Source organism: Ceratotherium simum, chromosome 2 (genome assembly GCF_057802395.1).
Source record: "Ceratotherium simum simum isolate JZ-2026a chromosome 2, ASM5780239v1, whole genome shotgun sequence".
In the NCBI taxonomy this organism is placed as follows: domain Eukaryota; kingdom Metazoa; phylum Chordata; class Mammalia; order Perissodactyla; family Rhinocerotidae; genus Ceratotherium; species Ceratotherium simum.
In genome coordinates, this window is record NC_141901.1 from 12440534 (window position 1) to 12453874 (window position 13341).

General features: G+C 40.4%; 1 protein-coding gene across 1 annotated transcript in view; it reads left to right on the forward strand.

Moving 5' to 3' along the window:
* PAPPA2 (pappalysin 2) overlaps positions 1-13341 on the forward strand; it is a 278580-nt gene that overhangs the window by 164560 nt on the left and 100679 nt on the right. Inside the window, exons 12-13 of the mRNA XM_087438266.1 lie at positions 9245-9380; positions 9570-9786. Coding sequence (XP_087294392.1) covers positions 9245-9380; positions 9570-9786 — 353 coding nt within the window. The remainder of the gene's footprint in view (positions 1-9244; positions 9381-9569; positions 9787-13341) is intronic.

Genomic DNA, 13341 nt, shown 5'->3' on the forward strand with positions numbered 1-13341 from the left:
GTGAACCCCGGGCCGCCACAGCGGAGTGCATGCACCCAACTGCTTGCGCCACCTGGCCGGCCCTAAGGTATTTTTTTTTTATATCAGGTCATTTTTGCCTTTGTGGAGTGAACCTACTTGTTTATTATATATTATATTTTAAATATACTCTTGGATTTTATTGGTTAATCTTTTATTTTGGACTTTTGCACATGCACATATTTATATGTGGAATTAGTTTATATATATTTTTGAATATTCAAATTACATAAGACTCATAAAATTGAGCAGTCTTCCCTCTTTTTTATTTTCTGAAACACTCATATAAAATAGAAATTATCTGTTCCTTCAGAATTTGACAGAACTGTCCTATAAAACCAATTGGTCCTGGGGCATGTTTGATGAAAGATTTCTGATTGTCATTTAAATTTCTTTGATTTTTATTAATATATTCAATTTTTCTTTCCCAATCTTGGACTACTGGATATTTCCAGAAATTTACTAATTTCTTCCACATATTCAAATTTAGTTCTGATAGTTGTTCATAATGTATTTTTATTATGTCTCATCTGTATTTTAGCTCTAGTTATCACTCTCTTTATGTTGCGTGGTTTTGAACCTTCTTTTTCTCTCCTTTTTCTTGATTACTCATGCCTGGGATGTTTTCAAAGAACAACTCTTAGTTTTGTTCATTTCCCTTTTCGTTCTAGTTGTTTTCTAATTCACTGATTTCTATCCTTATCTTTATTATTTCCTCTCTTCCTGTTTCTCTGGATTTACACTGAAGTTCTTTTTTAGCTTCTCGTGTTCAGTGCTTGGATAATTTATTTTCTCTGTTGTGTAATTTTTCGCTTTAAGTACTACTTTAACTGTAGCCCATAAATGTTGACATATAGGGCTTTCATTGTTAATCAGCCCTGCATATTTTGTAATAACTCATAATTTTTTAAAATCATGGATTTTTAATAGCATTTTGTTTGTTTCTAGCACTGATTTTTCATAGCATAACAACTTTTTTATTGTGTCATTTTTTTCTCCTCCTCTTGGCCTTGTATTTAATTAGGAAGCAATTAAATAGCAAGCCTTTATTAATTCAGAAATTAAGGACCAGTCCATATTAGAAATGTGTGCTCTCCATTAGCTGATCAAAAACTGTTCTACCACTCTTACTATTTTTCTTTCTCTATTTTCGTTTATATACACAAACATCTACAAAATTCATCCCTCCATTCCTCTTTTCTTTTTTTTATTTGTGTTCTCTGCTCTTCTTTCATCTCTTCATTTTTTTTCTTATTGTACATTTTTATATCTTTCTGACTTTGAGTTGCAGAAAAAGAAATATTTCAGATAAACAGTGAATAATTTTTAGTATAAGTAGGTCCTAAGCTATATTCGAGGCATACTTATACTAAGAAAAATTATTTGTTGTTTCTCTGATATTCAAATTTAAGTGGGCATCCTGTTTGTTTTTGCTCAATCTGGCAACCTTTCTAATTCTTTTTTTTTTATTTAATCAGTCAGATGCTAATCCTCTTTTCAGAGAGGACTTCAACCATCCAGAAAACTGTCCAGATTTCATAATTTAGCAAAAAAGAAAAAGCTCATGAGTGGAAGGCACCAAGTCCAATAACTACTTTGGATTCTTTGACTGTTTATAGGCAAGTTGACAAGATTCTTTGTTAGTGCCTCTTTACATTCTAACAATATTGGTCATCTGAATTTTCAGTCTGCTATAGAAAAGGGGCAACAAATTAGTAGGGGGTTTAGAAACTAGGAGAAAGCATGTACTCAGAAGAATGGTATTGTAAGCCCTGTTTCTGCCATTAACCAGTCAAGTGACCACATATAAATCATATATCCTTCTTGGGAGTCAGTTCTCCTAGCTTTTTTTTGGTGAGGAAGATTAGCCCTGAGCTAACATCTGCTGCCGATCCTCCTCCTCTTTTTGCTGAGGAAGACTGGCCCTGGGCTAACATCCGTGCCCATCTTCCTCTACTATATATGGGATGCTGCCGCAACGGGGCTTGATGCGTGGTGCGTATGTCTGCATCTGGGATCTGAACCTGCGAATCCTGGGCCTCCGAAGCGGAGCATGCAAACTTAACCACTATGCCACTGGGCCAGCCCCAGTTTTCTTAGCTTTAAAATGAGGTGTTTGGATTAGATGCTTCCTTCAAGCTCTGCATTTTATTTTAAGCTCGATGGTGAATTTGAAAAAGGATGAGGGGCCGGCCCCATGGCTTAGCGGTTAAGTGCACGCGCTCCGCTGCTGGCAGCCCGGGTTGGGATCCTGGGCGCGCTCCGACGCACCGCTTCTCTGGCCATGCTGAAGCCGCGTCCTACATACAGCAACTAGAAGGATGTGCAACTATGACTTAACAGCTATCTACTGGGGCTTTGGGGGAAAAAATAAAAACATAAAATGAGGTGTTTGGATTAGATGCTTCCTTCAAGCTCTGCATTTTATTTTAAGCTCGATGGTGAATTTGAAAAATGATGAGGGGCCGGCCCCGTGGCTTAGTGGTTAAGTGCGTGCGCTCCGCTACTGGCGGCCCGGGTTCGGATCCCGGGCGCGCACCGACGCACCGCTTCTCCGGCCATGCTGAGGCCGCATCCCACATACAGCAACTAGAAGGATGTGCAACTACAACATACAACTATCTACTGGGGCTTGGGGGAAAAAAAAAGGAGTAGGATTGGCAATAGATGTTAGCTCAGAGCCAGTCTTCCTCAGCAAAAAGAGGAGGATTAGCATGGATGTTAGCTCAGGGCTGATCTTCCTCACAAAAAATATAAATAAATAAAAGGATGAGATAATAGACAAATATGATTAGTAAAAACATTGCAGTCTTAGGCTATCAAATGATAAGGCAAAGACAGTTATATCTATTGATACCTTTAGAGCCTTGCTACTCAAAATGTAGTTGGCATCCAAAAGCATCAGCATACCTGAGAGCCAGGCAGAAATGCAGAATCTCAGCTCTGCTAAATCAGAATCTGCGTTTTAACAAGATCCTCAGGTGATTTGTATGCACATTAAAGTTTGAGGGGCACTGCTCTAAACGATTGTTATCTCAGCAATTGATGCTCAAAATGATGCCTCCAATTCATCAAGTGAAAATTCAGTTGAGTACAGGATTCTCTGTTTAAGAGGGCAGAAACATTTCTAATATATTTTGGAATTATTTCAATACACATGATTGAAATTTCTGAAAAGTTCTTGTGCTTCAAAAGACATTCTTCCATTTCGAAAATTAACCTATGTGGATATCTGCATTCCTGGGAATCCTGCAAAAGCAAAGATGACTATGATTTTCATTTCCATGGAAACTATCCTAGTGCATTTAAGGAGGAATTTCATCTCCCAGTTTATCTGCAGAGGGTAAAGCACTCATTTTCCACTTTCCTATCTGATTGCTACTAATCTAACTGTTTGTTGATTTTACATGGAAGCTTTTGCAGGCTCTAGACATGACAACCTAGCAGACTCTAAGTTTCATGAGTAATTGGGATAGTAATTTTTTTCAACCAGGAGGGAAGTTTGCCTGGCTCTGCAGTGCACTCCTTCGTCTCCTCACTTATGCATTCTTGTTCCCAAGAGAACCTTCTTCATCTATATTACATGACACATTTTCTCACTTTTAGACTTTGTCTTAAGTGGAGTTTCCACAGGACTCAGACTCTGAGATGAAGATTCGCATGTAGAAAGTTTGTTGAGAACTTTCCTTGGGACCAGTACCTGGGGGGGAGAGAAAGAACGAGGATTGGACAGAGGGAGGAATGGAACTGTGAAACAGCTGCAGGAAGGTGTCAGCATCCCACAGGGAGCTGGGATGGCCCTGCGAGGGCCGTCTTGTAATGTCCCACCTTGTAGACCACTCACTCCTATCAAAAGGTCATTGGACATGGGTTTCCTCCCTCTGCCCCCACTCCAGGGAAGTGGCATGACCTTGTGGAGGTTTTCTTCCTCTGAGGGCAATTTCCAGAAAGAAACTTTGCTGTGAGCTGAGTGCTCAGTCAGGAAGGAGAGGATCTGGGCGGCACACCACAGTATGCACTACAGATTTAGTTTTGCTCCCTTCTGAGCCCCTTCTGAGTCCCACAGGCTCTTCTAACACAAAGTCTCTGCACATTTAGCCTTGGTGTCTAAAATCACAGAGGAAATGCTCTTAGAAGGAGTTGAGCCAGTGAGCTGATTCCGATCCAAGCTCTTCCACTGACTTGCCAAATCATACATTTTCAAATGTCTCTCCGTGGATGGTGGGGGTCAAAATGGTGGTTCCCTCTTCATTTCACAAAATGAGAAGTTGACCTTACTCTTCTAAAAAAAGAACCACATAAGCTCATGGTGTTTATAGCCTTACTTTGTATTATGAAGGAAAAATACAGGAAATCAGCTGGGTTTTGACCAAGACCAAGAGAGGCAGGGGCTCTGACACCGGAAGGGTTCAAACCAGATTCAAACCTCCGTCTCCATTTTGACTACATTTCAAGTGTGGAGACCACCAAGATAGCTCAGTGGCAAGAGGCTAGTTGCCTCACACCCTCCCTTTATCTGTTAGATTTGGAGTTCAGGTAAGATCCCCTGAAACTTTGAGAGTTAATCTCCCTCGTCAAATTCCTGAAGTCTACATAGACAGCAATATGATTAGGGCAAGCCATATTAAATTGCCAATATTTGATAATTTTTTACCTACAAAATAGGCTTATATTTCAACTAATAGTGCAGATGTTTTAATCTGATTTCTGTTGATGCTAATTGGACTACGAATGGCTTTTAAAGGGTTCTTTCAGCTCCTTGAAATTGTTTGAAGCTTTTGTGCCTAAGTGTTTATGTGACTTCATTTTTGAGGGGAGAGAGGACATAAGTGTCAACAAATTTTTTAAGGAATCTATAATTTCCCGCTCGCCCCAAATTAAGAACCATTGGACAGTCAAAAGAATACAGAACTTAAAGTTGGAAAACCCAAATTCCTACCTCCCTAGCATTTAACTAAAGGAAGTAACTTAAGCTCTCAGAATCCTACTTTCTACTGCTGTAATATAGTGTATGATGGGGATATTATAGTACAAAAATCTCAAATAGCAATAAAAACCCAATGAGCTTGATGGATGCTCCAGCAAAGCATGTAATCATGCTTGGCAAACTGTAAAGTGCTATGCAAACAGAATGTAGTATCTGCCCACTTTTTCTTCTTCAAGGGACTTTTCTTTCTCTCTGGAATCAGGAAGTGCCAGAGATGAGTGAAAATGGAAAGGCACAGAAAAAATAATGCAGTAACTAGCCAAAAACATTTTAAAACCTCAGAGAAGATTCTTTTCAAGTTTGTGGTATAGTTTCAGGGTCTGCTATCCAGTGACCACCACAGAGGATAACCTGGAAGTCGAAATGCTTGGCTTGAGAGTATATTAAGTGTGTCTGTACCCAGCAGGCAGATTGAAGAGGGATTTCTTAAGCCCGAACAGTTTTGCATCAGGGAAACATTCTTTCAGTCTTACCGCTCACCAGTGACCAGAAGTTACATCTGGGAGTTAGTGTGCAGGCTTTGGATGAAAAAGCAACTGAAGAATATGGGACTGGTTTTCCACTCCATCTGCCAGTCAGTATCTATCAGTCAGTATCTATCTGTCTGTCTCTCTCCCTCTATCTATCTATCTATCTATCTATCTATCTATCTATCTATCTATCTATCCATCTATCCAATGTATATTTTCTCTGTATCAGAGTATTTTGCGATGGATTCACTGATCTGATTTCACTGGCAATCCTTCTATCTTGGATCTCTCTTCCTGAGTCCTGAGAATCACTTGCTTTTCTAAAAAATCTTTCCTGTTTTCTGATATCTAGCTATAGTTTTTCATAAGAGCCATGTTCAAATTAATTTTATATTGCCTATGTAATATATGAATGCAATCTCCTTGTTAAAACAAATAGTAAAACATTACAGATAAAGCTAACAATCCCCTTGACTTCTTAGCATCTTGTATTTTTCTCTTGGGGCGTGCCTGGTGCTCATTTCAGATCTGAGTAGTCCCCCAGCAGATGCATCTGGTGCTCTTTGTCCTGAAGGGGGCAGCTGTTCACATAATACATTTGGTATGGTGATTAGAGGATGGTCACACTAGGAGTGGCAAAGGTGGCATGGGGGTAGAGTAAGTAGAGCTTCGTATTGCCAAACTTACTGCTCTAGCCACTACCTGTCTTTCACATCTAGGAACATAAAATTCATCATTTATTTCATATAAAGTAAAAATAGTCTGGATTATTATATATATGAAAATAGCTGTGATTTGGCTGTGGAAAGAGCACCTTTAAAAATATCATCTTTGTTTGAATAAGGAATACATTTTTAGTATTCTAATTATACTGCCAGTTCTAGAAGTTTCTTTGTCTATATGTACAGCAAAAGTAGGTTTTTAATGAATACACATTGAACTGAATTTTCTGAAAAGTCTATTAAAAGTTATATATCTATAAAATATATTTGTCATAGATTCCAATTATAGAGATACATTCTATACCAAGAGCCTCAAATATTAACAGTTCCTATGGAAGTAAACCTGGAGTACCAATTCACATTTCTACAAGTGCCAATTTAAAATAGCATATATGAAATTTTTTAGTCTATAAATTTCAGAAAAGCATAATTCTTTATGTATCAAAAATATATGGGTGTATGTTTAATTTAAAAATTTTGTTTTTACCCTTGTCTTCCTGAAATGCAAAGAGAATAAAAATATTTCCTTTTGAGAGTAAGAATTATTGAACATTGAGTTCTTACTCGATAAGCACTGTTGTATGTGCTTTCACATGATTTCATTTAATCCTCATAGTAGCCACGTGAAATAGGGCGTATGTCTGTTTCTGAGATGTGGGAAAGAGGAACCCGAGGCTGGGAAAGGAGAGATGGATTGCTCAGATTTACCCAGCTAGTAAAGATGGAGCTGAGAATCAAACCCAGGCTTCTGTTTGGCCAACACTCTCTCCAGAATAGTGAACTTACTCGGTTCCTTGCACCCCAGTTCAGTTCAATTATGCCTGTATGTGCAGATTCACACTAGTCTCTGCTTTGAGGCTCCAATAGTTATATGAGAGAGTTTATACTTTCCTTGTGTCTGATTGCTGTTGTGGGGCATATTTGATATTCAGATGAGAATGAAGTTTGGTTACCTCTCCTGTGTCACTGTGAGAGGAAGTGCCCAAAACTTGGCATCCTGTGCCTTAATCAAACCCTTGTCTCTCTTTGCTTTGTGTATCCCAACATTCCTCTGCCTGTGTATCCTTGTGGATACACAAGTCTCATCTGTGGTTTTCCTACTTAAGTCACGGCCTGGAAATCCTGTCATAGCTGCTTCCCACAAATCAAGGCACAGAGAAATTGACACCAGGAGCAAACTTTAAGGTTCAAAGAGATTGGGTATTCAAAGACCCTTAGAGCAAGGAGGCACATTGCTAGGAAATGTAAAACGAGCTGGAAGTTTTGGGCACAGGCCCTCAGGACAGAGATATCCATGCCTTAAGACCTACCCCTACTAATTAGTTTCAGGTGGGCGGTGTCTATTTTTGGACCCAGCAGAAGGTGGGCAGACTGAGCCCTCCTGTTCCTCATTGAAGCCACCCCACTCTTCAAGTCTGAGGCCTGTTGGGATAAAGCCACCAGGTGCTTGTTTGGACTCTGTCTGTTCCTGGCTCAGGAAACAACCTAGAACTTTCTTCCAGTACTCAGGTCTCTTTTGTGGTGTATGGAAGGGAAGAGGTTGTGGGAGTTCCCAGGGGACTTTGATGTCTTTGCTGCTGGAGTCGAGGGCTTTGCATTAGGCTCTTGCTTACCTTATGGCTTGTTTCATGTCTAGCCCTCATCCAGCCAGGGACAAAGGACCTCGTATCACAGGCCATAACCTATGGGTCTGGATGTTTCTTAAGTTATGAAGGAATATTTATGTCTTCAAAGAGGGGAAATGAAAAGGCGAAAAAAAAAGACACTGTAAAAAGAAGTGTGGCTGTTCTTTCCCTCAAAGGAGGAGAGGAAGAAGGGAGAGTTGTGCTGCACTGACCACAGGAAATCATAAAATCACCCTAATTAAGCCCGCAGTGCAAATGGACACTCTGTAAACACACCGCCAAGACTCAGGAAAAATCGGTCCGTGGACAAGAAAGAATTCTCATGAAATGGAAAACACGTTTTACTTTCCTGCTCCCCGTTTTTAGGGGAGGTCCTTGCTGTTAGTTATTGTCCCTGCTTTTATAGAGGACGGTTTCCTAGGGCTCCATTACCCTCAGAACCTGATAAAAAGCTAGAGAAGCGCACACAGAACTTGGTAAGGTCCAGCACCAGATTCTAATAATGTAACACCCATGTCACAGCAGGGAGGCTGAGATTTATTCTCTACAGAAATTAAGAGTAATGTTGAGCTAGAAGAAATAAAACAAAACCAGAATTACTGTATCAGATAATATCAGTGTGGAAAATAAGCTCTTCTCTAAGATGTTTTCTTTTATATTAAAGGATTTCCAGGGACAAAACTTCCATAGTTTACTTTGAAAGATTGTTTTATTGTGAATCAGCCTAAACATCTAGGAATATTCCTTATAAATAACTGAATTTTCCTGTGCCTCAGTGTTGGCTCATTTTCCAGCCACGGACAGGGTATATATGCTCTGGGCTCCAGGAGAAGTGCATAAGAATAAACAGTTTGGCAGCTTCTTATCTCAGAAGCAACAGACTCTGCAATAGCCTCTCGCCCGTGTCAGAGTGGACATGCTAAGTGGGAGGTTCTGATAAAAATGTTAGGGGGAAGACAGAGAGATGGGGAGGGATAATTAGCTCTGCCAGTTCAGGGCTTAGAACAGCTCAGAACAAAATAGTAGCTTGGTGATCATCTCGAGTCCACTTCTCTCATTTTGGAGATACGGAGATACTGGCTGGCTCTGCAGTGGTTTATTTTCTCCAGCACTGGTCTCTTTGAGTGATCTTTTCGAGAAATTTAAAGAAAGACGGGTTCAAATAAAAAAGTTGAGGTAGGAAGTTCAGAAAACGATGGGAAGCTCAATAGCAGAAACTTATTTTCTTTCAATCTAATTTTGACTTCTGGTGTGACCTTGGATATCTTTCTGTGCCTATTCCTTATTTTTCTCATTTGTAAAAGAGAAGGAAGCTCTTACTTTATGAATGGTGAGCTATCTGAGAAATATAAAAGTAGTGTGACACGTGCCTTGAGAGCCCAGTGGAAATAACAGCTCATACATGTGTGTGCTTATGCCTAGGTGTGTTTCAGTAGACCAGGAGTGGCCACGGCAGTTTTCCTTTTCTTGACATCTGATGGCCTGGTACCTGGGGAACATCAGCGGCCAAAAGTGACCCTCCTCCTGACTGATGTCAGTGGAAACAACCACTCCCTTGGTGAGTCTGACAATTATCCCTTTAGGGCCACTAGAGGACAATCTGAGGAGTCAGCTTAATGTCTGTCTCTGATATTTGGGACCTTCCTACATCACATGGCTGTTGAGAAGATAAAATGAATACTAGATATGGAAATACAGTACTACGTGAATGGCTTAAAATATTATTCGTCTCCTTATTTCTCTTCAGGAACCTATGAACTGTCATGCCAACATAACCCTCTGGTTATTAATGTGACCCATCACCCAAATGTCCTGTTCCACCGTACCACCTCAGTGCTGCTGAATTTCTCATCCTCATTGGTGGGCATCTCAGCGGTGGCTCTAAGGACATCCTCCCACATAAGTCCTTCAGCTCCCAATAACTGCATCCCAGAGCATGAGGGGCCAGATCATCAGGGACAGAGGTACAAAGTCCCCTTTCTTCCTTTTTGTCTTTCTCTTTCTGATGGCTGTGATGTACTGCTATCATTTCCATAGCACTGTATATACAGGGGGTGCTTAATTAATAACTAAGAAAACGAGTCTAAGAACTACTAAAAAGACACAAGAAACAAGCAAAGAACAATTTGTAGAAGGCACACTTGGGTTTTATATTTTGCTCTTCTTTCCTTAGCTGAGCATAATTTTTAATGTAAATATTTAACCTCTTTACAAGGTCTTAAAATGTTTTTACATATAAAACCACTGCTTTCAAATCAACATTGTTATGTAAACTTCCAAAAATTCTCTGCCAAAAACTCAATGTTCCCTAAGCAATGTATATTTTTCCACTTGTTCCCACCTGGACAGTGTATAAAGAAAGTTGGACAATTAGTTTCTAAGGCATGTTATATAATCAATTAGAGTTACATATGGAAATCAGGAATACATTAGCTACATGTGTCTTTCTGGGGACATCTGTGATTGTCATCATCTACGTAGAGGTTTCCTGGACTCTCAGCTGTAGCTAGTAGAGGGACTGTACTTCATAGTGTTGATGTGCCCAAGGTTGGCCCCAATGGGGGAGGAAGCATGCCAAACATAATAGTCTGTGCTGCCGTTGGGCTGGACTCATTCTGTGAATGGTCTAATCCATTGAGAGAGACCATAGGTAACAACAGGGTTTGTTCCCTCAAGGAGTGAGATGTCAGGCGATTGGGATCCTAGTCACAAAAGTTGGGGTTCCAGGCAATGCTCCATCACCAAGGAGGAACTCCGATTCCACCATGCCCAGCCTAGGTGTATCAGAAGCCTGGCCTTGATTAGGGAGTAGGAGTAGACAGTATTAGTATAGGCGTCTAGCAAATTATACGAAAATTTTGTGGCTTATCACAGTTTCTGTGGGTGAAGAATCTGTATGCAACTCAGCTGCGTACAGATGCATGGGTGCCTCTAGCTTATAGTCTCTTATGAGCTTGCCGTCAAACTGTTGGCCGAAGCTGCAGTTACCTCAAAGCTTGAGTGGAGCTGGAGAATTCACTTCCAAGCTCACTTATGTGGCTATTGGCAGGCCTCAGAAGATCTGCGTCCAAGCTCACTCACATAGGTGCTGGCAGTGGGCATGCTCACATAGGCATGGCTCCGTTCCTTGCCACCTGGGCTTCTTCATAAGCTGCCTGAGTGTCCTTATGACATGGCGGCTAACGATCCAAGAGAGAAAGAGAGCCAGAGAGGGTGAGTATATGAGAGATTGCCCAAAAGGGAAGCCACAGCCTTTTAATAACATAATGTTGGAAGTGTTAACCATTACCTCTGGCATATTCCATTCACTGGAAATGAGTCAATAAGTCTAGCCCATACTTAAGGGGATAGGTTTGCATCAGGGCATGAATCATTTGGGACCATCTTAGAGGCCATCTGCCATATGCAGTAATAGTAGTTTATGTTAACTGAGCACTAACTATGTGCCAGGTATTTTCTAACATCTAGGAAGGGAGAAACAGTAAGGGATAGAGTCTGGATAACGGACAATGTAACGTGAGCTAGTTCATCTGCAACTTTTAAGTTTTCTTAGTGAGCAAACATCTTCAAATAGTAACATAAGAATGTAGACTATTAAAATAACATTTTTTACTAAGATTGTTGCCTCTTTCTCATGTGTTTTCAAATTATTTTCTCTACTGGCTCTACCTCTGGCCTCAAGCCATACAGAATTTCTTTCAGGTCCCTGAAACATGTTCTTGATGAGCTTCACATCTTTGCACATAATATTCCTACGTTCTTGAATGCCTTCCAGTCCTTCCTCACTTCAATTCATACTACACCATCAGGATTCACCTTCTTCTGTGAAGTTTTGGTAAACTTCCTCCCTGTTTCCATAAGACATTGTACACAACCCACACTCTACAAAAGCATCTATCACATTGGGTGGTAACTATTTATTTACTTGTTCTTTCCCACTGAACTCTGAGCTCCCCACAGTGGGAATTTTGCTCGGTATCTCTCAGTACCTAGCAGAGGATCTGGCACGTAGTAGGTGTCAGAAACTGTGTGTTGAATGACAGTTATAGACTTTATCTCTAAGTGTTCCATGGAACAGAACTGAACAAGCAAACCAAAAAATAGAAATCACAGCCTCTCTAGCCCTGAGGGACAAGGATTCCCCTTGCCATCACAGCTGTGAAGTTTTGAGAAAGAAGTTGATTAATTGTGATCACTGCTGCTAGTTCTTGCCTTATTTTCATTTGGCACTGTGAGAAAAACAAGTTTTAAATGCATGCATGCAAACCAGTAGAAATAGGATATGATTCTCCAGTTTACACAGAATGTATCTGGAATGCATAAGCATTTCCAAACCACATGTGACTGACAGAAGCCATGCAAATTGGCGTTTCCCTCTCGCACAGTAAATCAGTGCAATGTAGTAAATTTTGATAAACAGGGAACATAATAGATCCCATGTATTTTCTTTGTGAACAGGTTTAAAATTGGAATCCCTATTTACTCTCAAAGGATGGAAATCTTTTTGCATCTGTGTATCAATCACAGTTGTATATGTAGAGTAGACCATAATATGAAACCCTCAAATTCTGGGCATAGTGAGAGGGATTCCTGGCTACCTCCTTCTTACCCCTTACCTGAGTTCCATTAATACTTAAACTGGCAAGGAAGAGCTGACAGATGTCTGGCAGTAGAAGATATGTTATCTATTTTGTATTTAACTATTAATGACCGATGTCCTATCCCTCCTACAGCACTGCATCTTTAAACCAGCCTGACTGGCCCACAGAATCTCAGCTGAAAGCTGATAAACCTAAGTCTAGCTCTCCAGTGATGTTCATGATCCTTACGTTGGACCCTTTGACTTTGATCTCTCTCATCATCTTGTTTCGCATTCTGTTGCGATAGCTACCCAGTTTATGACCAGTTGGGCTTAGTCTTCTGATAATGAACGCTTTAGTCTTGAAAACCAAGTTTAGTTTTCCTAGTTTCAGCCACCAGTGCTCAATAAGAGGTCAGTTCATTCTTACTCTCCAGCTGTTTCCAGCTCTAGCCATTTTTGGGACATGTCCTGCATAACCCACTCAGAGCATTCCATGAGTTAGAGTATCAGGCAGATCCCCAACCATCCCAGGATTGTGTTGATGGCTTTGGGAAGTGAGAGCCATCTTTTTGATTAATGCAGTGGGATTTGGAGTGTGTCCAAGAGAGAGAAATCAGGCACTAATAGGTTAATTTGCGTAATTGAGTGGATTAGCTTGCAGATAATCAGGTCTCTTATTATCTACTTTGGAAATTCATAAGGTCAAGCCTAGAAGAATTTACTGATAGGCAAGAATTGCTGATAGGCATGTGGTTTCTCCTACAACAGAATTTTGTTTTTCCAGTCACATGAACACAATAGAAAAATTTATTGTTACTTCTTTGACCCTACCTGATGGTATATCCATTGGATCCCACAGTGTAGAATCTTCTGAAGATGAAGAACAGCATCTCCTTTTCCAGGGCATGGGCTGATGACGATGGTTGAACCTTCTGAC